This window comes from Manis pentadactyla, chromosome 10 (assembly GCF_030020395.1).
Source record: "Manis pentadactyla isolate mManPen7 chromosome 10, mManPen7.hap1, whole genome shotgun sequence".
Lineage (NCBI taxonomy): Eukaryota > Metazoa > Chordata > Mammalia > Pholidota > Manidae > Manis > Manis pentadactyla.
The window spans coordinates 6,827,599-6,854,486 of record NC_080028.1 but is presented as its reverse complement, the minus strand read 5'-3'; the positions used below and the strand labels follow the sequence as shown (position 1 = coordinate 6,854,486).

The window sequence follows — 26,888 nt, the reverse complement described above, 5'->3', positions numbered from 1 at the left end:
GCCACAGCCATGCTTAAGCCTGCAGTTGGACCTGTCCTCCTGGTGTGGGCTGGGGCTCCAACCCGGCTGCTGCCCTCTCCTCCACAAAGCCTAACCCGCCTGGGCAACCTCCGCCCTGTACTGAGGGTACCAAGCAGTCCTGTCCTGAGGTTCGGGCCCCCCATGACGGAGCGGCACTTTACGAGACTGCCTTCCAAATGGCTGCTTCCGTAGGCACAGGGCTCTGTCTCTGTCACTTCTGTGTTCCTGGCTCAGGGCCTGCTCAGCAGAGATGCGGGAACCTTTATTGACTGATCAGGCCCAGAGGAAAACAACTGGAGGGAAAAAGCGGAGGCTTGGGCCAGAGGTGGGCTCTGGTGTAGACAAGCTACGTGCCTGTGGATGCACCTCTCATACCAACAGTCTCGGTTTCATTAGCTGTGAAATGGGGAAATGTTATCAACCTCACAGGTCTGCTGGGAGGATGACAGGAGCGGCTGTGTGAGAAGGCTCTGTAAAGCGTGAAGGGCCCTGCAAGTGTCACCTCACCCGGAATCTACGTAGCTGAGGTCCTTGGTGGGGCCCAAGGGGCTGCCTCAGCCAGCCAGCTGTCTGAGCATGAGGGGTGGGGCACTGGGCTAGGTTCTGGAAGTTGCCCAGGGAAAGGAGGGCAGGGCCCTGCCCCCAGGACACTGGCAACGGGTTTTAAGCTGGCCCATCTGTCATGAAGAGCATGAGCTCTGGGCCGCAATGGTGACGTCAAAGCAGAGAGGCCCCGCGGTGCTGGCACTGCCCTGGCACAAGCAGGGTGGGGTGGGGATTGCAGTCATGCTCCCAGGAAGCCGGGCTGGCTCCCTCTGAGGCCTCTTCCCCCGCCCTCCTGCGGGTCCAGCTGTCACAGGGCACCAGCAGGAGCCCCACCCTGGCTGATGGGATTTCCGGATTCCAATCCCGGCACTTCAGTGAATTCAGACCCAAAGGAGAAGGCCAGCGATAGTCCCTGTACGATCTCTCCCTGACAACCCGGAAGCCAGCCCGCCAGCGCACCAGCCCGCTTCTGTCACCGAATTCTCACAAAATGATGAATCTTAGGCAATGTCATTCCTGGATCTGCCCCAGGCTTTGAACTTTGCTCTGTGTGATTTCAAATAATAGCTGCCACTCAGTGAGTGCTTACCTGGCACTGTGCGAGGCATGAACGTGATTTATTAGGGACCTCAAGCATACAAACAAGGGTAGGGGGTGACACCACCCCGGGACTTCACCTGTCCATCTCCACTTTACACCTGGGGAAACGGAGGCTCCAAGAGGCAAGAACTAGATCCTAAGAATGGCACGGCCGGGGCATGGAGTCAGACTGGGCGCAGAGCTCCAAGCTCCCGTGACCCACCCTATGCTTAAAATTGTTCTGTTTCCTCATCCAAAAATCAAAGTAGTGAATGAGACCAGTGATTTTTAAACTTTTTTTAGCCACAGACCCTTTGTTCAAATGGAGCCTTAAGTGGAGATGAACTGCTTTAGCCGGATAAAGACTCAGGGCTCTGCTGGAGGGAGCCGAGCCCCTCCTCCCTCCCTGAGGCCCCCCATCCCCAGCAGGGGTGCACAGAGTTCAGGCCCTGCAGGGAACAGATCCTGACTCACTCTTCAGCAACAGTGACTGTTCACTGGACAGGGCACCAAGCCATGGGGAGCAGCCTGGGCCAGAGGACCTGGCCACTCTCACAGGTCCTCCAGGGAGGGGTTCTCAGAGCTCCTCAGCAGGGACAGCAGATTCAGGGCTGAGACACCGGGCACATGGCCAGCACAGATCTGCAGCATCCGTACCAGGCGCTGCGCCATGGTGGTTCGAGAGACTTCCATCTGCAGAGAAAGAGCAGAGAACAGCGGTGAGGCAGGTCCAGTCTGCCAGCCCTGCGCCCCTTACTCAGAGCACCTGCACAGGCTGCCTAGACGTGGGGACAGCTCAGAGCACCACTGCCCCCCATGGCGATGCTCTTATCACCTTGGGCACCTCACGGAGCAGCTTCCAACCACCTCTGCTTACTGGGTCCTCCCAGCGCCCTCCAGGGGCACAGGAGGTGACGGCCCCTTCTCCAGGGTTACAAAAGCTGAGCAAGTAGGCTGTGAGGTTAGCTAAACTGCCTGGAGTCACATGGCTCGTGACCACAGAGGTGTGCTAACCAGTGCCCAGGAGGCAGAGACCTGGAAGCCTCCCTTAACTGGGACCTGCAGACACTGACAGGGAGGTGCCTTCAACAGAGGATTCCTTTATGGGGCTTTTGAAGGGCCAGTAGGATAAGGTAATTAGACTACCAGGGCCCGGCGTTGGCTAGTGCCAGGCAAACAGGAGATGCTCCATAGATGTGTGTGAAGAGCGGGCAGTGATGCCCAGGTGTCCTGCCCTGGCTAAGGCACCCCCTCCTCCCGGCTCCCCTTCTAACCAGGAGGCCCAGCACCGGTCAGTCACCCAGTGGTCCAAACTAGAGACCAGGGCGTCCTCAGGTCCTCCTGCTCACACTCCCACCACTTGTTACCCGTGACCTCCTTGGTTCTAAACTGAGGTCCCATCTTGGTCCTCCCACTCTGGCCTCATTATCCCCAAACTTGCCAGCATAATCGCCACTCCCTCCCTCCTCAAAACACCTTTTCTAACTGCTTTTACTTCTCCTCATAGACTGCCTTCTCGCTGCCCACCACTTACTCAAGCCGTTACAATGCCATTCTAACCACTGTGCGCCCACCTGACCCGTCACTGTGCCATTCTAAACACGGCGTGACCGCCTGACCTGTCACAGTGCCTTCTTAACCACTGCGCTTTCTGCTGCTTTACTCTGTTCCCTCCACTGGAGCAGGGCTGGGATTCCTTTTACTGTTTTGTTCTATGCTGCACCCCCGATGCCAAGAACAACGCTTGGCACACTGCAGATATGTGAGAAATGTCTGTCAGGTAAGACCTCTTACTCTCAGTTCTGAGGCCTTTGCCACTAAAGGTACCTCCCAGCTGCTGCTGCTCTCGTTCAGCCTCCACAGAGCCTGCCTCCTGCCTCCTCTAATCCACATATCACACTCCAGAGATGTGACCAAAAACCCAAGTCTGGTCACATCGCAACAGCCTTATTCACCTACAGGAAGGAATGACTCCTTTCTACTGCCAGGCTTCCAAACGTCAGCAGCCCCGTCTGCTGCTCCATGTATTACATGCTGGTCTGTCTCACTGGGTTCTGAAAGGGCAGGGACTGTGTCTGACTCAGGTGTGCTCTCGGGGACCAGCACGGGACCCTGTCAGCAGAGCGAGGAAATCATTTCCCTGGCAAATGCCACACCTCCCTAAACATGTTTCCTCACGTGCAAAATGGGGCTGACAGTCCTGCCATGCTAAGTCCTTAAAATATGGTGAGGCTCAAACTCGATGATGTGGAGGGGTGTGCCTGAAAAGGACACACGGGTACAAGGAGTGGTGACCGTCCAAACACGGAGCTTCACCCGAGCGAACGCCAGGTCTACGTTCTCAGCAGGCCAGCTGTGGGCTAAGAGGCCACCGCCACTGGCCTTTTCTCAAGTTCTCAGGAGCCGCGATCACCCAGCACCTGGTGTGGCCTGCCACCTACTGGCCACACGCAGAACTGCCCACCATCCCAAGGCTAGCTGGCACTCCAGCGGGCTAAATGGCCAACCAGCGCCGCTGAGCTGTGGTGCAAAGATTTACGATTCCCCTTTGAGGCAAGAAGACTGCTGCTGCTGGGGGTGGGGTGGGGAGGTGACTTGTTCAAAGCCACACAGTCAGCAGGCTAGGGTGGAAGAGAGATAGCAGCACACGGACCCACAGACTTATCAGGATTCACACTGTAGAGAGAGGGGCTGAAGAGCAAAATTTATCATCGAAGCATCAGTCTGCTCAGCTACCCTAGTAATAAGGACTCACTTTGTGAGAAACACCTACAGAAGTGAGTCGGAGCAGAACCAATACCATATGTGTCCTTCCAACCATCTACCCAGCAGAAAAGCCGGGATTCAAACCACATCTTCTGTCTCTACATCAGGACCAGCTCACTTGAGTGCCCAGTGATCCTCCAGGCAGCGTTCCTGATATGCCCACCGTGCGCTGACTCCCCTCTCTCTGTACCTGCACGACCAGCGTCCTCACCTCCAGGTCACAGAAGAGCAGGGGGCTCCGGTAGGTGTGGGCCAGCTTCACGATGGTGTTCCGATGGACGCTGCAGTGGCTGTCCCGCCCAGCTGCAGAGAAGCCATCGGCTGTAACCTCCGCCTGCCTTCATGGCTGTGATCTAGGAAGCCCTGGGCAAAGTGGTTCACTTCCCCTCCCTGGGCCTAAGTTCCTTACTCGTCAGTGTGGTGGCAAGCCTGTTCTACCTTCTTTTCAGGACAGTTAAGATCATCAAATTAGAAAAAAAGGCTGAACAGGCTTTGAGGGAGTGCTCTATAGGAACATGAGTCTCATGTATAGAATGAGGATAATAACAGCCCCTGCACCCCACTGAGTTACTAGAGAGATTCAGTGAATTAGTATATAGAAATGACCTGCATTCATTTATTCACCAGTGCTGATTGAGAACAGACTGTGCCAGGCCCTCCCGTGAAGGAGTTCACAGTTCAGCTGGGGTCGGGGAAAAGGTCAGACACACACCATCGGTGTAGGGGGAAGGGTGGGGAGAGTCTGACAAAGACTGAGCAGGGTGGATAGGATACCCTGAGGGTCCAGACTGTAGGGCTGGTCAGGGAGGCATCCCCCAGAGGTAGAAAATATGGGTTAGCTGGATGAAGAGGAGGAGGCAGCATCCGCGAGAAGCCGTATGGTATAGTCATCAAGGGCATGGGCTCCGGAACACGACTATCCTGTAGAATCTCAGCTCTACCACTTTTTAGCTATGGGACCTTGGGCAAATTACTAGTTTCCTCAACTATAAAATGAGATAATAATAATATCTACCTCATGGAGTTGCTGTGAAGATTAAGTGACATGGAAACAAAGCACTTAGGACAACATCTGGCATAGAGGGAGTGCTCGCTAAAGATCAGCTCTTCTTATTCCCACTGCTAATACTACAAGCTCCCAGGAGCATCCGGGTTTGTTCAGAGAGCTGCAAGCGGGACCAAAGGATGGGAGAGAATGGAAGAGACTAGACTGGGAAGCAGAAGGCCAAACTGCAAAATGCTTTGTGCCTTTACAGGAGTTTGGAGTTTACTCTGAAGGCCACAGAGAAGCGCGAGGCAACTCTCAGCAGCTAACTCAGCAGAAGGATCTGCTCGGATTTGCTTTCGGAAAGACCACCAACAGGCCCGGGTCGAAAGGCCGTGCTCGTTCCATCCCCAGGCGGCCTCAGCAAGGGGTCTACTAAGGCCTGGGGACAGACTGCCCTCGGCGGGGGTGGGCAGCAGCAGGCAAGGGGCACACTTACCGCCAGTGGCAAGGAAGCCCACCTTCCCCAGAAAGAAGGTGGTGTCCACGTGGCGCAGGGACTCCTCCACGTTCTGGAGGCTGGGGTGGCCCAGCCAGGGCGAGAAAACAAACCAAAGGACAAACTTACAACAGAGAAGGCGGAAGCCCCACTCCTCACCCCAGAGGCCAAAGAATGAGAAGAGGGTGACAGGAAACAGCCCGAGAGGAATGTTTTGTCCTTTCACTTTTAAGTACTTTTAATTACAGAGTGGCTCAAGCCTGTAAAATAACAAATAGTAAACACGGCGAAAAGTAAAAACTTAAAGTCTCCTTCTCCAGCACCACCCTTCTGTCTTTACTCCCCAGAGGTAACTGCTGCTGGCTTGGAGTGTTATTCTTCTAGAATTTTTTCATATGTAAATACAGACAGTGATACATATAACCTTCTAGTTGGGTTTAGTTGGGTTCTATGTACCTGTTACAGTCTTTGAAATGACCACAACAACACAACTGATTTGCCCGCAATGGACATTGATGTGGTTTCTGGTTTTTCACCATTACGAAGAACACTGCATGAACATTCTTTTACACACATCTTTACACAGCCAAGCAAATGTTTCTGTAGGACAGGTGCTAGTAGGGCACGAGATGGGCCACAGGATGTGTCTTTTTAGAATGTATGTAGGTATTGCCAAATGCTTTCCAATAAAGCTGCAGTATTTAGTCATATCAATTGTATAAAAACAATCTTTTCCTCCGAACAAGGGCACTTTGACGGCCTGGGCCAAGGCTTTCATTCACTGGGGTCCACAGAGTGATGAAGGAATCTGAGGTCTCCTGGCCAAAGAGCCATTTTGGTCTGGTTGCCCAAGCCAAGGTTTCAGCCTGAACAAACAAGGCCTGAGGCCAATAGCAATGATGCTCTGTCCCCAAGTGAGGCTGCAGAGCAAGATCTCTTCAAAGGCTGGCGAGTGTCCCTTTTGGTGAACAGAGAGATCTCACTCAAAGAGCAACAGATCTGCTGAGCCAGGACCCTCCGGTATCACGGCAGGTCTCAGTCCCGTTGGCCCCACCACGGGTCTAAGTCACCGGTGACTGGTTCTAGCTGGTCAGGTACTGAGACTGGACTCAGTTCTGACACTACATATTATCTGGTGCCTCTATGTCCCTGGGTTCCGAGTGTTTCCGCCACAGACTTCCCTCAATCCCACCACACGACTCGGTGTCTGCCTTGGTCTCTGTGCTGGACCTTAAACCCTGCCTGCCCTTCAGTCAGCTGTCCCCCAGGACAGAGAAGGTAGACATTCCTTCTGTGCTCCCAAGGCTGCTGCAGTCCTGTGCCCAAGGTTGCCAGCACCATAGGGAAGCCAGGCTAGGCCACAAACATCACCACCACTCCCATGGCCCCTTCCGTAGCCCACTAGACTGGGCTCCTGCCCTTACACAGGTCTTAACAGTCCTCCACGTGCATTATGCTCCTCCTACCCTTTACAGTAACCCTCCATCTGGAACATTCTGCTCACTCCTATCTTGGCCTGGCTAACTTAACCTGGTCACCTCCACCAGAAAGTCTGCCTGACCTAAGTGTTGAGAGTCTGAGGTCTTGTTTGGGCTCTCCGAGCACAATGCTCCCTTCTTTTACAGGACATACCCCAGGTGCTATAATTGTCTGTTCAGAAGTCTAGCCTCCTTCCCCAGTGGCCTTGAGGACACGTGCCACTTCGCCGGTCTGTGCCGGCTGTCAGGGAGCTGGAGCCGAATGGCAGATGACACTGCTGGGAGTCAGCAGTGTCTTTTAATCGTCATGCACAGGTCACTGGCTCATCCTCTAGGTTAACCCGGGCAGCCTTTCCCTGCCTCCTCTCCTTCCCATCCCAAGTGAGGTTACTGTCCCAGCACACCCCTGAGGCAGGTCTGCCTGGGCCCTGACCACTCCCATCCTCTGGCTCTCACCTGTATTTGCTGTGAAGGTTGACCACAAACATAATCAGGTCAATTCGGGGCCGATTCACATTGGAGGGCAGAGGGAGGGACTTTGCCAAGTGGCTGAAAAACAAGAAACTGAAGTACTAAAGACATATGCACCAACATCACAGTGACCATTTGCAAGCTGCCCTTTAGAGGGGGAGAGGTTGTTAAGGGCTCCTCACCTATTCACCCATTGCTCTTGTGGGCATTGCCCTATTCACCCTATCCTCCGGGGAGCATGGGGGCAGGGCAGAGCCAGTCCTATCCAGATTAGTCCTGCCTGACTCCCTCCACCAGAAGAGAGCTCTGTTTAGTAACCACTGGGACACGGAGTTTGGGATATAAGATGGTACAAGGCTAGCCAGCTATACTGCATGCTGGGAGACCAGGCTCAGAAGAGGGGGTGTTAGACTGTGAGATTTAGGGGTTAAGACTGAACCCTTTTGCAGTGTGATAGAAGAGGGTTCATATCCCAGTTCTGCCAATTACTAGCTATGTGTGACCTTGGGCAAGTCACCCCCATCATGCTTATCTAAACTTGTTACTGCATCAGATTCTTTAAAGTGGTGCAACAAGGTTTATTTTATCTAGTAAGGGGCATTTCCAATTCCCATGGAGGGAATACCTGGTAGATTTGGATCATTCTCCTTCAACATGGACCGCTGCAGCTTATTTTTATCAGGGAGAATGACACCCATATAGACACTTGACTCCCATCAGCAGCTGTTTCTACTCCCCATCAGTTAGAAAAGGGAAACAAAATATACTTCTTTAGTCACCTTTCCTCCAGATTTGGGGGTATCTGAACATCTGCTCGGTGCCAAGTACTGCTCAAGGTAGCGGGGTTCACCAGGGGGAAGTCAAAGCCCCCGCCCTCAGGGGGCTGACCTTGGTGTCATGGGGGTGGCGGACTGGACACAAGGTAACAAACAGGTAAACAAGGAAACTTCTCAGGGCGGTAAGTGCTGGAGGAAACAGAACAACTGTGGAGGATACCTTAGACCAAGCCGACCGCGCACTCCCAGGAACCCCGTGCGCCCGCCTCTGGGCGGCTGCTCACTGTCCCTCACGGAGAATTTAGACCGCGGCCGAGCGATCGCACACCCCTGCCTCGGCTACTTACACCTTCAGCTCCGAGGCGCAGTCCTCCTGGAGCATCGAGTTGGCCAGCTGCTGCAGAAGACCATCGTCCGTGCCCACCAGCTGCCCAGACAGAAGGCGGACGATTGATACCTGGGCACAGCAGCCCCGCCGGAGATCGTTTACCGAGAGGACTCGGCCGGGCACGGGTTGAGGGCCCAGTCTTCACACGCTCCGGCGCGGTCCTACCTCCCCGGACTCTCCCTCGGACGGGTAGGATTCTCCCAGGAGGCCCGACCCTGGGAAGCTGGAACACCGAGTTCCCTCCCGGAGCCCAACTCAGCCGTCCCTCATCCCGCCGCCCCACCAATCAGAAACCGGGAAAGAGCTCGCCGCGCATCTATTGGTGGGGACGTCCTGCAGCCTCAGAGGGAGGCTACTTCGATTGGTTCAGAGTGTGGTTCTCCCGCCCACCACGCCAGTTCGGAATAGCTCGCGCGGTATCTCCGAGAGCGCGTAGGCCGCTACGCTGAGGCGCTGGCACGGAGGGGAGTAGGGGTGTGGAGCGGGGCTGCGGACGCCTACCAAGATGGTGGCCGTGTTCAGGACAGGCAGCTTGTCCAGAGGCCGCAACACCGACATCGCCGTTGCAGGCCGCACCGCAGCTGTTGCGGTGAGCGCCGGGTTTTCAAACCTCCTCGAGGCCCGCCTTGAGCGCGCCCCAAGGGGCACGTGACCTCTTGGGCGGGGCTTCGTGGGACAGAGCCCTCTTAAAGGAGCCGCTACCTCCTTTTCTGGGGGAGAGTTCTGGCTCTGGCGCCAGGCACTTAAGGTGCTTCCCTTGGGACAAGCCTTTTGTTTCACGTCTCGGAGAAAAAAGGTATTCAATTATTTATTCGTTCGTTTTCGTTCATTCATGCTCATTTACCATACTCTTGATACCTTCCAAACCTACCCCTCCCACGGCTTCCCCCCCTGAGTTGACTCCATCCTTGCGGCTTCCAGGAACCTTGGTGGTGGTCTTGGCCCCTCCTCCGCGTACTCCCCGTGCAATCCCTAAGCAAGCCTGGGGGTTCTATTCGTCAAGTGCATCCAGAAGCTGACCTCTTACCACCTGGGCGACTACACCAGGACAACACTGCATCTCCCACCGGGGCTATAGTAACAGCCTCCTGTGTTACCGGCTCCCTGCCTCCACCCTGGTCCCAGGGCTGCCGCCTCTTCTCCACTCATCAGTCAGTCGGTCTTTTAAAACAAGTCAAAGCAAGCCACTTCTCCTATGAAAACCCACCAGTAGTCCCGTCACTCACAGTACCCTGCGGACGCCTTACATGGCCTTGAGTCTCTGCGCCTTGTGGCCCCTGACAATCTCCCTGAGCTCTGCTGTTCTTCTCCCTCTAACAGCCCACCCGACTGGGCACAGGGGACACTGGCTGTTCCTCAGATAGTCCAAGTGCCCTCCTACCTTAGGACCTTTGCCCCTGTGGTTCCCTCTGGCTGAAATGCTCTTCTCCCAATAGTCACACGGCTTGTTTCTTCACTTTATTCCTGTGTATGCTCCAATGTCACTGTAGCAGAGGCGCCTTTTTAAAAAAATTTTTATTAAGGTATGATTGATATACACTCTTATGAAGGTTTCACATGAAAAAACAATGTGGTTACTACATTTACCCATATTATCAAGTCCCCACCACATACCCCAGTGCAGTCACTGTCCATCAGTGTAGTAAGATGCCAGATTCACTATGTGCCTTCTCTGTGCTACACTGTTTTCCCTGTGACCCCCCACACCATGTGTACTCAGCATAATACAGAGGGGCCTTTCTTAATGACACTATCTAAAATAGAAAGCTCCAAATACTCCTTACTTCCCTTTTCTGCTCTATTTTCTCAATAGCATTAATCTCCACTTCACTTATTGTTAAGAACTGTTCAGCCTGAAATCTTACTCTCCTTAGAAACAAATAAAAGAAACTGTCACTGTTCATTGCTGTTTACTAATAAACTATTACTGTCTCATGGATGCTGGCAGAAGACCTGAAACTACTAGATTAGAGACAAAGGACTTTATTGCTTGTGGTAAAAGTAGTAGCCAGGGCTTCATGTTTGTTTATGTCAGTTCCCCGTGTACCCCAAGCCCTCCAAAGGACCCATCATGCTCTGTACACCTCATGGATGGCATTACATGAGAGGAACGGAGATTAGAGAGTCACTGCTCTTATAATGAGTAGTAGGCTTGCCTCTTCTTTGGGATGAAATGGTACCTCATCCCTGAAGGTTGCTTGCTGCAAACATAATCCTGAGAAATGGCCTGGGTGAAGAGCTTTCAGGGCCTTACTTCCTTGGTATACCTTGCATTCTTGGCAGCAATAGCCTGCAGGAATGCTCAGGATCCATTGCAGATCGCCTCTTCCAGTTACTTGCTCACTGTCTCTCTAACTAGAGTTTAAGAGACATGAGGGCAGAGACTTTGCCAGTTTGTAAGTCCAGCACTTCAGAAAGTGCCTGGTACATAGCAGTTGCTTCCTAAATATTTGTTGAATGAATGGATCAACTGATATCCATTTATTCATTAGCAGTGATTCATTCATTATTTCATCTTTTCCTAGGGCAGACCCAGTAGCCCACCCTGAGAACATGGATGAACCAGACATTATTAATCAACTCAGTGTGATGAGGGAGTCAGACTGTGATCACACAGTGTGCTCACTGATGAGACATCTGGAAGAGCAGAGGCATACCACCTAGTCTAACCTAAATCCTTTCCCATGCAGACTTCAGTGAATTGTATCTTGCTTGGAAAGAGCAGGAAATAAATGGCTTCATGGTGCCCCTGCCCCAACACAATTAGGGCTTTCATTCTCCATGGCACCGGGTGTGGAAGGGACTCCCTGAAAGTCAGGTGTAATGAGTGCTCTGGAAATAAAGTAAGCAGGCCAGTGGGATAAACAGAGATGAGTGGGAGGAAGCTCCTTGAGGTCAGGGGAGGTCTCTGTCAGAGGCAGTGTTTGAGCGGATGCCCAAGTTCAGTGAGAGGAGCCAGGTAAGCATACTGAAGAAGAGGCTGCAGGCAGAAGGAGCAGCAAGTGCTAAGACCCCAGGGGTCTGACACTTCTGAGGAACAGTAAGGAGGCCAGTGGCTGAAGCAGGTGGATTGAGGAGAAGGTGGGAGGACATGAGGCTGGAGAGGTGGCTGAGGGCCTGGGGACTGAGCCTCTTAGTCATGGAAAGATCTAGACCCTGATCAGCACTTCCTACGAGGGGCTGAGCTGAGACTCATTCAGTCAATCCATGCTGAGTGCCTGCCTTGCCTTGGGCCAGGCCTGGTGCTGGGCGCTGGTGACCTGTCCCTGCTTCCAGGAGCTGTCTGTGTTGGTTGGGCCAAAGGCAGCACAGCAAGCAGGAGCCCCCAGGGACCCATGGGAGCCCTGCGGAAGGGATGTGAAGGATCCCTCGGGCCTCCCACTATACTTTGGAGTGGAGGGGATTGTCACCTGAGGTATCAGCGTGAGTTGGTCCTTGTCACATGGGCAGTACAACAGAAAATAGGATCTGTGCGGTGAGGAAGGGCAAGGATTGGCAGGAAGGCTAGACCCAGGCTTGCAGGTTCTTGTAACAAGAACACCTGGAGCTGGCAGGGCCCCCAGAGACCCTCTGGGCCAGTGATTTTCAAATTGGCTTCTGTGAATCCCTAGGGAGATGCCTCAGGGGCACTGTGTGGGGCAGTGGGAAGCTGAGTGGCAGGTCTGGAGCCTCCATCCCGCATTTAACAGAAGCAACTCTGGTTCATATCACATATTGAGCTTCCCATAAGTTTTTGTATGAATAAAGAATCATGTGGCTAAAACAATATGTAAAAGGCCACCGATCACATTTTTTTACAGACTTTGATACATTATGTACACCTAGGAAGCCACCACCACAGTCAAGATAATGAACATGTTCATTACTCCCCCGTTTCCCCACGCCCCTTCGCCCCCCCTCCAGCTCCCCTCTGCCCTCCCCTCCAAACTGCTGGAAGGCACTTTGGTGGCTCTGCTCATAACAGTCCAACGCTGGAAACAACCCAGATGTCTCTGAGTGGTAAACAGATAAACAAGTTGTGGAACACTAATAAATCCATCTTCAATGAATGGCAAAAGCACTGTGCTGAGCAACAGAAGCCAGACACTCAAGAGCACGTGCTGTGTGACTCCACTTACATGAAATACAGGTACAGGCAAAACTAAGCTGTGGTGCTAGAAATCAGAGTGGTGCCTATGGAAAGGGGCTATTGATCGGCAAGAGGCAGGAGAGAACTGTCTGGGGGACGGAAATATCCTAGACATTGATCTGAGTGGTGGTTGCGTGGGGGTGTACACAGGTAAAAATTCATCACTTAAGATTTATATTTTACTATATGTACCTTATATCTCCATAAAAATCCCTCTGGGAGAGACGGGTAAGATTCCTCAAGGGAGGAACAACCTAAGACAGGCACAGTCGCAGGGGGGCCATCAGGTGAGAAATTTGGGATCAAAAGAGGTGAGGCTTAGAACCTCACCCCCCCTGTTCTGAGAGAAATCTTCTGCATACGTGGATGTTTTATTGCCCTTGTCTAGCTTGGATTAACCCATAGTCTACAGGCACACACCTGATCATCTACATTTGCTCTCTTACAACACTAAACTATGTTTTCTACCTTTATCTTGTATCTACCTACCACTTCAGCATTTTATTAAAAATAATAATAATAAAGAGAGAAATGTGGTATCCACATATAAATCAAGTATAAAAACCAAATGAGTATTCATATTTGAACTGACTGTTTATAGTTCACAATGCATGAGCAAAACCGAAAGTTTCTGTGATGACTGCCCTTGTACTGTTCACCATGTAACTTATTCACTATGTAAGAATTTGTTCTCCATGTAAGAACTTGTTCGTTATGCTTCAGAAGATTGGAGACTGATGAAAATTAGGCTTGGGGTGGATTAATGATTGTGCATTGAGCATTGACTCCCCTGTACAGAATTTTATTGTTGTTAACAACCATTTGATCAATAAATATGAGAGATGCCCTCACAAAAAAAAAAAAAAAAAGTGCACACTTCCAATTGTAAAATAAATAAGTAACCGGGATGTAATGTATAGCATAAGGAATATAGTCAAAATATTGTAACAACTTGGTAAGGTGATAGCTGGTACCTAGAATTATCATGTATATAAATGTTGAATCACTGTGTTGTACACCTGAAACTAATGTAATACTGTGTGTCAACTACCCTTCAATAAAAAATAATTATCTACCAAAAAAAAAAAATCCCTCTGGGAACACAAAGTCATTCCTGCTGCTCCATAGGCTGGAGAGGACCGACCACCTTCTCAGGGACCCGGATGGCCCCAGAGCTGGCAGGGTGTCTGTGGGGCAGGGCGCCCGGGGTGCTGAAGCCGTCCCATTCACAGCCTTTCCTCCGCATCCTCAGGTTCCTGTTAATGGACTCCCTGGGGAGATGGTTCCTTGGGGCCTCTTCCCCACCTCGTGGGCCTCCGGAGCTGCTCTCTCCTCCTGAGGCAGTAACCACTGTGCTGGTGGAACGCTCACCGGGCCCTGACGCTTCGCAGACACGCTGTCTGCAGCACAGGAGGGAGCACCCTGGCTTTGTCACTGAGAAGCTGAGCGGCCTAGAAGGAGAGGTAAGTGGCACCGCCTCTCCGAGGCAAAGCTGCCTCATCCCGAAGGCGCTCTCAGCACCAGCCCAGCCGGAGGATGGAAAGTAGTGATGTGTGGGGCCGGGTCTGGCATCTGGCCGTTCTCAGTGCCCGGGAGCCCAACTGTCTCAGGCCACAGCCCAGCCAGGAGGCTGTGGGGCTGGCGAGGCAGAACTGGGGCTGGCGAGCTCCTGCACGGGAGCTTGAAGGCCAGGCAAGGGCTCAGACCCGGCTTTGGGACTTTCTTGCTATGTGACCTTGGACAATGAATACATGGTAATATAAATAAAGCACTGAAAGCAGTATCTGGCACATGGTAAATGCTGCACTGGCCCCGTGGAGCTAGACCCTCAGTCTCAGCTGTGGTTCTCCCCTCGGTAACAGGGTGCTCATTGGCTCTGCTGGTCACTGTTCTGTGTTGCCGCCCACTTGCGAGAGACCCCAGTCTCTCCTTACCCAAATTCTCCCAGTTATCTCAGCCAGTGCCCCCATCTCTCCAGGCCCGCAGCTGTGGGGCCCAGCAGCCTGCTGGGTGGCTCCCATCCCTCCCCTATTTCCCCAAACCTGCCCTGCCTGTCATCTCTGTACCACGTGCACAGAGCCAGGGATCCAGAAGAGAAGGCTGGTTGCCAGGGCAACGGAGGATAAAGCCCTTACTCTGTCAGGCCTCTGATTGGCTGAGACAGGTCCCACCTCCTGCCAACCTAAGGGTGAGGGGTAGAAGGAAGGGTCTCCGCTGGGCAGGGAGAGGTACCAGGCCAGCCCAGGACTGTCCCCTCCTGGCCCAGTGAGAGCCTCTGGGCCTGGACAGAAGCTCTGTCTCCCATGGGGGGCATTAGCCTCGCCCTTTCTCTGCCTCCAGCACCCAGGGCGGCTGCAGATGGCAGTGTCTCTGGGGACAGCAGCTGCGACTGAGTCCACAGGCCGACACTGAGCTGCTTAGGCTGAGGTGGTGTGCTCAGCACGGAGCCCCCGGAACAGGCGTCTGCAGGGTGTGAGGTGGGTCTGCTGGCACATGGGGGCACTGAGTGGTGCCGGTGGCTTGGGAGGCAGGGAGAGGGGCGCTGCAATTCTCATGCTGTCCTGGGTGGGACTCTGGCTAGAATGTGGACTGGAAAATTCCTTATAGATCATCTGGTAACCCCTATCCCTCCTCCGTCACTGTGCATGGGGAACCCTGAAGTCCGGAGAGGGTGAAGACTGGCCCAGGGTCACACTGAAGGCCAGTGAGTGTTTGCTTCAGCTAGGCCAGTCTTCTGAGAAGCCAGGAGAAGGTCTAGGGGTCCTCCGTCTGGCCCAGAAGGCCTGGGGTTTTGTTCAAAGGGCTGGAGAGTTTGGTGATCCCTTAACTCGGCTCACTGGATGCACAACATTGCAACTGAAATGGCTTCTGCTCTGTCCAAATCCTTTTCTTATGTTTAAGCTGAAAGGATTCTGAGGTCCTGGCTGGGGCCAGGGCAGGGACATGAATCACTTGGCCTTAGTCAAGCTAGTTTGGAGCAGCCTCCCTGCTTGGGGACTCCCTTCCCACCCCCTGCTGCCCGGCAGCACCCAGCAATGCTGAGCTCTCTAGAATAGCAGCTGGCTAGGAGGATGCCGCGCTAGCCTGACTTCGGGCCATTAGCACAAACAGGGCACCTTGAGACCTTGTCTGTGCTTCCAGCCAGCCAGTGGGGACCCTGGAGAGCAGAGGAGGGCTTCCAGATGGATGCAGGCCAGGGAAGCAGCATCTCTCTCCCCCCTAGGGTCCCAGCCCACTTCAAATACCCACCTGCCAGTAGGGGGACAAGAGGAGCTGGAGTTTGGAGACAGAGGTCTGAGAAGCTGGGGCTGCTCTTCAGCCTGTCCTTGGAAGTGTTTCCATCTATACCCTTTATTGCCCTCGAGAAGCCAAGATGGGCATCTGCTAATTTCATCTGCTCAAGTGTCCTTCTCCACCCTGGAGGACTCAAATGTCAGGACATTGCTCTGCTACTTTCTAGTTGGGTAGCCCAGGACCTGCTGATGAGCCTATCTGGGCCTCAGTTTCTTCATTTGTGAAAGGTGGGCAGTAATACCCTTCACAGGCCTGCTGTAAGGTTATGAACGCATCCTACTGAGCTGGCAGAGGTGGCTCCTCAGCCTACCCCTTTATTACACCTCAAGAAGGGTTGAGGGTGGGTTAAGGTCCTGCTTTATCCCATTTCTGGAGGAGATAATCTGTGGTCTGGCTTTTGAAGTATGAGTAGGGGTTTGTCACATGAACACAAATGCCAAGGACATTCTAGGGAAAATGAGCGCATATGCAGAGGTGGAAACTATATGATGTGCAGATACCCAGAGGTGACTGACAAGCTGTTCCATATGCTGACATGTAGGGCAGGAGGTGAGGCCGGCGAGGTTGGCCAGAGCATATAACAGCACCTTTGGGCCAATCTAAGGAGTCTGGGTGTATGAACAATAGCTAATATTCATTGAGTGCTGAAACTAACTATCATTTAACACTTATTATGTGCCAGGCACTGGATCTGAGCATTTTAGTTAACTTAACTCATTTAACTGTCTCAACAGCCTTATGACCTAGGTACTATTTTTATTCCCATTTTACGAATGTGGAAATCAAGGTCCAAGTTTTCTGGGCTGGTGCCTGTCCATATTGTTATATCATGAATCTGGCATGGGCCTGAATTCTGGAGGCTGTGTAGACCCTGTTGATACCAACCAGGTCCCTTGGGATGGGTGGTGGTTCAACATGCTCTCACCAAGCCACACCTGGCCAGGATGTGCGGGTGGCTGGGGACCCACTCATCTGTGAGGGGCCTGGCCAGCAGCAGCCTCTGTCAGGGTCGGGAGGGGCGGCTCCCGGGCAGAGTCCCCAGGATGTCCCTGGCTGAGCGCTCTGAGGCGTCAGCCACCTCACTGAATCCCCACTGGGCTCTGTTGGGGTCCCAGAGAGGTTAGGCCTCGTGCCTGAGGGCACACGAGCTGGGGAGGAGCTGAGCCAGGGTGAACAGGGCTGGGTGGGCCCCTGGTGAGGGAGGCTGCACCTGGCGGGGGAGCTGCCCAGGCACTGCGTCCACTCTCCTGGGCCTCACCCCTGTCAGGCAAAGCTCACAGCTCTTGGCTCTGAGGCCTGCGGGTCCCGTAGGGCAGGTGGGAGTGACAAGGGCACCTCTGACTGGCCCTCACCGTGGCCCCCATGTCTCGGCAGCCAAGGCCACCGTGATGCCACACTTCCTGGACTGGTTCGTTCCTGTTTACCTGGTCATCTCGGTCCTCATCTTGGTGGGCTTTGGCGCCTGCATCTACTACTTCGAGCCCGGCCTGCAGGAGGCACACAAGTGGCGCATGCAGCGCCCCCTGGTGGACCGTGACCTCCGCAAGACACTGATGGTCCGTGACAACCTGGCCTTCGGAGGCCCAGAGGTCTGAGCTGATGAGACAGCTGGGGAGAGGTGGGGGGCACCGGTGCCCTATCCTGCCTGCCCAGCCTGAAGACCCTGGGGCAGAGGGAGGTTGACCCCTAGTCCTGCAGGCTGTCGTGCAGCCTGGGCCCTCCCCGCAGAGGCTCCTGGGTGTTCCAGGTAGACCCTGACTGTGGACAGATGGGCACCTGGGGGCCTTGAGGTGTCACCCAGGGCTTGCTCTCCACGTCAGGCCAGCTCATCCTGCTCCTGCCCTCCTCAGCTGTGGGGACACCCACTGGCCCCCAGCACATTTGTGCTGCCCAGCACTCCCACTCCTCCAGCTGGGGTCAGGCACAGCTGCCCCTGCTTGCCTGTGGGCATCCCCAGGGACTCTCCGGTGACATTAGCTCCCCACTCCACCTGCAGTGGCGCCGCCCTGCAGCTTCACGTGGCAGGCTTCAAAGCTGACCCAAGGAACGGGCCTCACCAGGGATGTCAGCCTGGGCTCTGGCTTGGCATTGGTGAATGTGTGTGATGGGGTGGGCAGAGGAGCAGGAACGCAGGTGCAGGATAGGTGTGTGTGTGAGAGAGAGAGAGAGCACAGCTGGGGCACCCGGATGCATGTACGGATGTGTGAGAGGGACAGTGGGGACCCAGGCAGGCTGGGAAGCGGTGGGACACGGTGAGCTGTGTGGGCAGTGTGGGGGCACCAGCAGCAGTCCCCACCCTCCTGTCTCTGCCAGACCTCCCTGTCCCTCCCCTTCCCCAGGGCTGAGGCAGCTGGCACATGCCACTGGCCTCCCCTCCTGGTCCTGTATGGCGCCACCAGGGCTGAGCCCAGCGCCCTGAGCCAGGTGCCCCGGGCCCCGCCCCTCACCCTGGAGCCCTCCTGGGTGGGGCACTGCTGCCTCATTTTGGGCACAGATCAGCAACTGCCCCACTCTCATCCCAGGGCTTCCATCTTAGCTTATGGCAATAATAAAGGCTTTGTGACGTCTTTGTGGGCCTGCCTCTTTCCTGAAAGTGGGGTCATGCCTATCCCCTCACTGGGTCCCCATGAAAAGCATGATAGCGCCACGGCCCCGTTTTAGGGATGGACCATTGAACTGCAGAGAGGGTAAAGCAAAGTTCTTCAGCAGCGGCGCCGCTGACATCTCGGGAGGTGCTGCAGTAGGCTGTCCTGCACCTTGTGGGGTGCTGAGAGTCTCTGGCCTCCACCCACTCAATGCCAGGAGCACCGCCACCCCAGATGGGACAACCAAAAATGTTATCTGGAATGCCTGGCCTAGAGTACTGGTTAGGACATAAATTCAGGCATGGAGATGCAAAACAACAGGGCTTAAACCAAATAGAATGTTCTGCCTGTCTCGTGGTGCCATCCCTAGGGAGGCTGTCCAGAGCTGGTCTGGTGGCAGGCTCCGCACAGTGTTCGGGGACCTGAGTCCCTCCTTTCTGGCTCCTTTGCTGTGCCTGGGGTGCTACCCTGGTTAGCGAGATCCACGAGGGCTTGTCTGCAGGCAGCTGGGGGGAGGCGTGGGAGGGTGGGCCTCCAGCGCCTTTCAGATCACCCCACCCAAGGATGAGAGGGACCAGCACCACCTACTGGGTGGCCGTCCCACAATGCCTCAGTTTCTCCTGCAGTACCAGCCCCAGTGCATGCTGGGCTCTCTTTCCTGAGGGGATAAATGTCTTCCATTATGAGGCTCTGGATTTCCTGAGTTTCTTGAGTTCTAATCTAGGTGAAAAGAGGTATCAGGCATGGGGATGAGAGCTGGTAGGCCGGGACTAGAGGCTCAGTGCTGCCCCCATTTATCAGAAAACTGTTTGCAGCCATGGTCAGAGGCAGGACTGGAAAGGGCTCAAGCAGAAGCCACGTGCATGAGTTAGGACTGACGCTTGCAAGGGATGTAACCCCCACACCTGGGGTAGAAGGGGAAGTTATCCTGAGGACTCGGGCGTGCAGGCCTTGTAGGACAGGAACGTAGCAGGGGCTCAGGACAACCAGAACCAGGCCCTCAGGCCGCTTAGGATTCTTTCTCTCCCCATTTTTATTCTTGCTTTTGTGCCCCCACTTCATTAGCCACCACCTCACCCCATCTCACCCCTATCATGGAAAAGGCAGCACCAACTGCTGGCAAGTTTTATATCTTACAGCTCCAGCCACTGGAGACAGTTACCTGTGTCTCTCTCTGGCCTTACGGGCAAATATCTCAGGGGAGGGATTCATTGGCTCAGCCTAGGTCAGGTACCCTAGGTCAGGTGGTCAGGCCAGCCAATCACACAAGGCCACAGCAGGGTCCTGTGTTTAGCCCAGCCTGGGTCAGGGCCCGCCTGAACCAATATGACCTGAGCTCAGGTCATCTCAGAACACGGCAGCTCTCTTGGGATGCTGTCAGAGGGCAGAGTTCAGAAGAAATGATGTGAGCAGCTCCCCAACACTCAGCCCAAATGCACTTGACAGACCCTGCCAGAGGTGATTGGACTTAACAAGCTTAACCCGGAAGGGCCTCAGGCTAGATCTGGTCTGCAGCCGAGTTTGGTTTGTCCAACACAGCGTTCTGAAAAAACGCAAATTAATTGGCAACATTTATAAATCAGGAGATTTCACAGGAAATCTTTTTCTGACTCTTTAAAAATAAAATTTCTGGCCACACTGTCTGAAGTGTGAATGTATTCAAGGTTATAAGCTTCGTAGTCTCAGCAGGAAGGATGTTGAGCGTGACGCTGCTCAGGGCCGCGAGCTGCCTCTGTCCAAGGGCTGCCGCAGGTCTCCCTCCCCGGGCTGTGAAGGAGGAGCCTAAGGCTCAGAGAGGGTAAGAGCTTTGTCCAAGTCTTCTCCCCAAGGCTTATTACATAAATGTTTACACCTGTTCTTCATATAAAGGACACAATAAAGTTTCAGTTAAAGAAGCTGCATATACAGGGATGAGAAGGAAATATTCTGACTCCTACTGTAATACTATTACTTGTCTCTGAGCTTCCTGGCAGCCAGAGGGAAAGAGGAAACACAACTAAGTAATTTTATTTTTGTTATATGATAGAAGGGAGACATTGGAACTTCATGAAAGACAAATTTTCTGGTTCTAAATGTTAAAAAGAAATGTCTCGAATGGGATGTTAAGAGCAACACAACAGACTGCATCCTTAGCATTTTTTACAAAGGGGAGGGTTGACATCGACGGCAGAGCCTACAGAAACAGGCCAGTGTCCATGAAGACTTTTTCCATTGGCAGGGCATGCCAGAGAACTGCAACTTGGAGTAAAGGCCTGATAATAGTAAATCCTATAAAACTGTTCATTTAAATTGTATGTCCTTGGGCAAGTTTCCTTAGCTCTCAGATGCACAGCTGTATTCACCAAGCATTTCTCTGTGTCACAAACTGAGAATCACAGGTGATTAAGCCCAGATAAATGCCCACTGCCCAGTGTCTGGCATTGTGCTTAGCTCATGTCATGTTCTCCATAGAAAGCTGGTTGTTTTCAGATTATTCCTGTCCTGCCTGTCTCACTGGATGCTGGCAAACATCAAGGGAGATAATTGGGAGGAAAACATGGTATAAATGCTGTGCTTCATACAGCTATCCTCCTGAAGCCTACAGAGGTGTGGCACATACTGCTCTATCCCTGCACCAGGTCTGGCACCAAGAAGGCAAAGGTGAAGGAAGATATAGTCCCTCAAACAAAAGAGCTCGTAAAGTGCAGGGACAGGCAGAAGTGTAAACAGACAGTTTACAAAACTGTCATTGCAGCAAGAGAATTATGTGTGAAGAACTGAAAACAGAGCCGAAGTGGTACCTAATCTTGGGGAAGGCCTTTGAAAGGAAAGCTTACTGGAGGCTATAAATACTGAGCTGGGTTTTGAAGCCTGAGTAACAGTTTTCCCTGTAAGGGGAAGAGGAGCCAGCAAGTGCAAAGCCACAGAGGCTAGAGAGAACCCAGTCCTGTGGGAGAACTGTGAGTGCTGTCATGTGGCTGAAGCACAAAATGCTGGGAATAAGTGGTAGGAGGGGAGACTAACCAACCAGAAGGTGGTTTTTCAAACAAAGCTAGGTCCAGGGAGAAAGCCTGAGGAGCTTCTGGTTGTCACCTCCACCAGGAAGCCTTCCCGGATCCCACCAGCAGCTTTCCCCATGACAACCCTAATCTTGTGTTGTGATTTTATTCACGTGCCTGTGGAGAGCAGCAATGGCATCTTCTGATCTCTGCCCACAGCCTGCCTGGCACTGGGCAGGGCCTCCAGAAAAGACACTTGCTGGATGAATCGAGACAGTCTCTTCAGAAGTCTTGCCAGGGGCTACCCATCTGTTTAGAGACTAAGATTTTAGAGAGGCTTAGAGGCGTCCTGGGGCTGGGCTGCATGCAGGTTTTGCACATCTTACAATGCCCTGGGAGGTTTTGCAGAGCCCCAGGAGCTTTTTGTTCCCACCATCTGGGAGCTGTCGGGGTGGTGGGTGTGCCTGGGCCAGGCCAAGAGCTGCACAGGAGGCGGGAATGTGCAGGGTCCTGTAGAGGAATGGCTGCAATGTTCAGCCTCTGGCCCTGGAGGGCGGCACAGGCTCCTCATTGTTCCACCCCCTCGCTCTCAACTCTGCCTGAGCAGGAAGGGCTTGGGAATGCTGAAGGACCAGCTCTGGGAAGAGCGTACAGGATGCAGGCTCCCCCAAAAGGCGATCACACTCAGTCAGCTACCTTACAGAGAACCCTGGGTGGGCAGAGTCCCTTCTCCTCCACCGCATATGATGGGAGGGGATCAGAATTTGGAGCCTGGAGACCTGGGTGTCCCAGCTACTGGTTCAATGTGTGAATCTTGGCAAGTCCATTTCCCTCTCTGCATCTGCAGTTCTAAACAGTTGGAATTGATGTGGAAGTCACAGGAAATCACGAGGGTGAATAAAAAAGGAAATAAGAATTACAGGGCAACAATTTGAATGGCTAACATCGATTGAGCCATTGCACTTAGTGCATTCTTACAACCACGCAAGTAGGTTATTGGTGCTGGTCATCAAATACTTCTGGCTCCTTAGCTCTTGCACGTGGTAGGGTTAACCTCCCTGCCTCCTTGTGATGAGTGGGGCCATGTGACTAGTTGTTGCCAATGAGTTGTGATCAGGAATGAGTCCAGGCCAAGGCAGTCACTAGCCAGAGCACAATTCCTCACACTCTCCTTCCCCTGCCGCCACGACCAGCCAGCCTCTAGAAGGTGGCTGCTCCATGAGCCTGGGTCCTAGAGTGAAGATGACGTAGAGTAGAGCCTCTGTGGACCCAAACCATAGTGGACATGAGGCAGGAATGAGAAATAAGCCTTTGTTGTTATAAGTCATTGAGATTTTGGAATTGTTTGTTAGTGCAGCATAATTTAATCCATCCTAATATAATCCCCATTTTTACAGATAAAGAAATGAGCTCAGATAGAGAGTGACTTTTTCAAAATCACACAGCTGTAACAAACCCAGGTTTGAGAACTCTATAGGCTTTGCCACTTGTCTGGGAGGCCACCACAGTGAATGCCTTTTGCTTGGGTGGAGGTCTGACTTCTGAGGCCGCTGCCAGGTTGGTCAGCCTTTCCTGTGTTGGGAAAGCACACTGTGTACAGACCAAGGGTCATTGTCACTTTGGGCCACTAGAGGGCAGCTGAATCCAGGCCTGTAATTACTGGGCAGTGTTCTCTTGGCCCCCAACCCTGGGAGAGAGCCTGGCAGGTGGGTTGGGAGAATACACAGATTAACCAGACTCACGCTTCGCTCCCAAGGCCCTAATAGCTCAGCAGGGATCGAGGTGGAGGAATTGTAGATGAAGCTAGAAGAGCCCACATGAAGGCAACTGGGACCTCTTGGAAAAGGCAACTGAGGCCCAGAATGGCAATTGATCTGTTAGAAGTTGCACAATAACTTGTCGGCCAAAGTGTGAAGAGATTCCAGGGTTGCTGATTTCTGCCAGGGTTTCTCCATCTCAGAGAGAATGCAGTCCAGTGGGTGGCCAGTAAGGGCCCACCCAATCTGTCCAGGCAGAACTGTGCTGTCCCCTCCCCCAGCCACCTCTGTTCTTCCTCCAGCTGGGCTGGTCCTCAGACCCCAAAGCTAGGAGGCGACAGGGAAAGACTCCAGACAGCTACCCGCCCCCACCCACGGGCTTCCAGCAGGTTTCCCTGGTAACCAGAGCACAGCCAAGTTTGAAAACCTAAAGCTTGAAGGGGAGATAAAGGATGAGAAGAGGGGAAAGTCCTAGGTCCACAGAGTCACCATTCATTAATTCTACAGAAACTCTATTAGGCTGATTCTTGCCAGGCTCTAGGACCCAAGAAAATAAGATCTGGGCCCTTCAGAACTGTGCTGTCCAATATGATAGTCAAAAGTTAATATTAAATAAAATAAAGGATTCAGTTCCTTGGTCTCTGTAGCCACATTTTAAGTGCTCAATAGCCACCTGTAGCTGGTGGCTATCACGTTGGATAGAACATTTCCGTTATTGCAGAAAGTTCTATTGGCCAGCACGGCTCCAGAAGCTCACCCGTTAAGGAAAGCAACATGCAGGAAAATAGAGCAGACAACACAGCGCTGTGTGGGTGGCAATGTTCTCATCAGCAAAACACAGGTGACAGCAAAGATTCAAGGATATGCCAAGAGAATGCTTAGCCTGGCTCGGCGCATGCTTGGCGGATGCCACCTACTGTCACTGCTGTATCATGCTTTCCAGAAGGATCTGTTTATACACCCATCTTTCTGATCAGACTGTGAGCTCCTTCCCAGCCCTGGCACGGTGCCTGGTATATAGTAAGTGTTCAGTAAGTGGTAGCTGTCATTATATAGTATAACACTATTATTACTAGAGCTACAGCAGAGGTGGAAGAGGCCACCCAGCCCAGCCCGTGATGCCAGGCCAGGGTGGTAGCCATGTGGGCCTCCTCAGGCCAGGGCTGGGTCACCTCCACGTTCTCAGGGCCTTATGCGGGGTCCAGCTGCAGTGAGGAGGGGCTCAGGGAATAGTTGTTGAAGAAGAGAGCCCCTGCTCTAGCCTCCAGGAATTCCATCGTGCTCCAAGAAAGACCTGAGGTGATGGGCACATTGGTCTGAGGGTCACAGAACTAAACAGAGTTGGGGGGCTAATGCAGAGGAAAAGCAGAAGTGACATGGGCACTGGGGCCACTGGAGTGTGGCTACACCCCTGTTCTTACTGAAGACATATCTTTAGGTGTCAAGGTCTGTGGGAGATAGAGTAGGTCTGGGGACGGTGGGCTGCAGGGCACCACCCCCCAGGTGGCCTTGAGTCCAGAGCAGCCCAGCTTGGCTGTTACAAGCTCCTCCTGGTCCTTTGGGATTCCAGAGGCTCAGAGCAGCCATTCACTGACGCCCACTGCTGAGAAGCCAGCCCCTCCCGCCCCAGAGCCCAGCCCAGCCCAGCCGGGGATGCAGCTGGTGGGACAGGTCAGGAGAAGGCTAGGCCCTAGGCCCGGGGATGGTAGCCTGGGGATCGTGGCTGAGTGGAAGCCCATGAGGGGGCCAGAGGGACAAGGCCCCTGAGCAGATTACAGTGGCCAGACTGCGTGCCGAGGTGAGCCCTGTGCCAGCCTCACCTTCCCAGACTGAGGACCACGGGACCACTCTTGTTCTCTGATAGAGGTAGGTGGGTATTGTGTGCAGGGGAAGGATGGGACCATGGAATCTATGGGGTGTAGGCTCAGTGAGGGGATGGGGATCCGGTGACAATAGAACAAATGTCAGAAATCTGTCTTCTGGCCTACTCTCTGTATGGGTGTGTTTGTGGTTGAGTGCAGGGTAAATGTGCGTGCGCCCAGGTTTCTGCGGCTGTGAATAAGGGCAGGAGAGCAGAACTGCAGGGATAGGCCAGGTGGGTCAGGGTGGAGGCCGGCTCAGCCTTGGGTACAAATACATGGCTGGACAGGGATGCAGGGCTGGGGCACCACGGTGCGGGATGATGGAGATGCCCCTGCTCCAGACCTTAGGGACCTGGCGACAGGGCCAGCCTCCCTCTCCCACGGACCCCTCCCGCCAGCCCTGGCCTGAGCCTCCCTCCCCTCCCCAGCATCACATCCCAGCATGCTGTGTCGAAAGCAGCAGAAACAGCTTTGTTCCAGCGATAAGTTACATGGAGCCCAGAGTTTGTACCAGCTGGTCCCCTGGGAGCCTGGAGTCCCCCACTTGGGGAATGGCTCATCCTCACAGACCACCAGCCAGAGGCTTCAGCCCCTCCTCTTCCCACCTCTGGGTGGTCCATTGCTTTGACCCCTGGACGATGAAGCCTTCTCCAGCCCCACCCCAGCCCACAGAGTATCTCAACAGCGTCCTTGCTGTCCTACCAGGGCATCTGGTCCCTCTGTCATACTGCCCCCAAGAGCCCTTTTCCACCTGCAGACCCCACCGGGTCCTCTTCCAGGACGGAGCCTGGGCTTCAGAGCCTGTGGCTGGTCCTGGGCCTCCAAGCACCTGTGGCCTTGTCTCCCCCATCCCCCACCTACAGCCAGGGAGCCCCACGGTGGGTTCCCAGAAAGATGCGGCATTGCCTCACCTTTGGGCCTTCTGCATGGACTCCCCAAGCCCAGGCCCAGCCTCCCACCTTTGACACCAAAGACTGAGCTAATGCTTGCTGCCTCCCACACATGCTCTCCTCAGCAGAGCTCTGCCAGCCTCGCTGCCTGGCACCCCTGGGGGTGGCAGTTTCCCCCCACAGGGACTGGGGCTTGTTCCTGCCTCCTTCGAGCCTTTACTACTTCCCTTCTCAAGCCTCCCTTCTCCAGGGTCCTCTTCAGCTCGGGCTCTGACTCCGGCTCTGCCAGCAGGCCAGCCCAGGGCTCCTTCCTGCTCTTGGGCAGGAGCCCCAGGTGCAGACCTTGTGCCCAGGCCGAACTGGTCATCCCTCACCCTCCTACCCAGATGCCTGAGCTCGTTCTGGTTGTGTGGGTGAGAGCCCAGAGCCGTCTGGCCCCTTCTGGAAAAGACAGGCCTATACACCGGCTTCCAGTAACCACCACTCTCCTCTGGGGTCTCTGAACAAGGCCCCTTCAGACCCAGCATTTATGTTTTTGACAGTTAGCATTCAACTCGATCCACTGAGGACCTCTCACACTTTTATATATATCTCAATAGATTACAAGTCTGTTTTCTCATTGTTAAAACTTACATTTTGAAATTAAGCTTCATACACATATTTAGCAACTTTTTCAATTATAAAATGAACCTCAATTTTAAAAATGATTTCATACCTTAGTAGCTGTATAACATTAAAATGATAAATCATGCTTTAATGAAGTTACTCGATAACACTTCATATGATTTAAATATTTTCCATTTGAAAATAATGTCTTATTTTACAAGACTCTGACAAACATTGACAACTACAACTTAATTTGCTACTAGCAAAGAAGTTGTCAT

The 26,888-nt window shown here is 53.3% G+C and overlaps 2 protein-coding genes across 6 annotated transcripts; one reads left to right on the top strand and one right to left on the bottom strand.

The window, feature by feature from the left end:
- Window positions 1-1,145: 1,145 nt before the first annotated feature.
- CENPM (centromere protein M) lies at window positions 1,146-9,160 on the bottom strand. Of its 4 annotated transcripts, none has more exons than XM_036931439.2 (6): window positions 9,011-9,160; window positions 8,469-8,548; window positions 7,331-7,423; window positions 5,397-5,476; window positions 4,124-4,265; window positions 1,146-1,839 (listed from the first exon to the last, which is right to left on the bottom strand). In XM_036931439.2, exons 1-5 carry the CDS (start codon window positions 9,065-9,067, stop codon window positions 4,171-4,173), a joined length of 405 nt encoding a protein of 134 aa, XP_036787334.1. In that variant the 5' UTR covers window positions 9,068-9,160; the 3' UTR covers window positions 1,146-1,839; window positions 4,124-4,170. The 4 variants fall into 4 exon arrangements, with proteins under 4 accessions (XP_036787334.1, XP_036787333.1, XP_057342311.1 ...); XM_036931438.2 differs by having other exon boundaries at window positions 4,124-4,215; window positions 9,011-9,145; XM_057486328.1 differs by lacking the exon at window positions 9,011-9,160 and adding an exon at window positions 8,675-8,769 and having other exon boundaries at window positions 4,124-4,215.
- Window positions 9,161-9,185: 25 nt separating this feature from the next.
- On the top strand, window positions 9,186-18,503 carry SMIM45 (small integral membrane protein 45). Of its 2 annotated transcripts, XM_057486330.1 has the most exons (3): window positions 9,186-9,305; window positions 13,891-14,101; window positions 17,307-18,503. In XM_057486330.1, the coding sequence occupies exon 3, from the start codon at window positions 17,321-17,323 to the stop codon at window positions 17,525-17,527; it is 207 nt and encodes a 68-aa protein (XP_057342313.1). In that variant the 5' UTR covers window positions 9,186-9,305; window positions 13,891-14,101; window positions 17,307-17,320; the 3' UTR covers window positions 17,528-18,503. The 2 variants fall into 2 exon arrangements, with proteins under 2 accessions (XP_057342313.1, XP_057342312.1); XM_057486329.1 differs by lacking the exons at window positions 9,186-9,305; window positions 13,891-14,101 and adding an exon at window positions 14,815-15,115.
- Window positions 18,504-26,888: the final 8,385 nt, after the last annotated feature.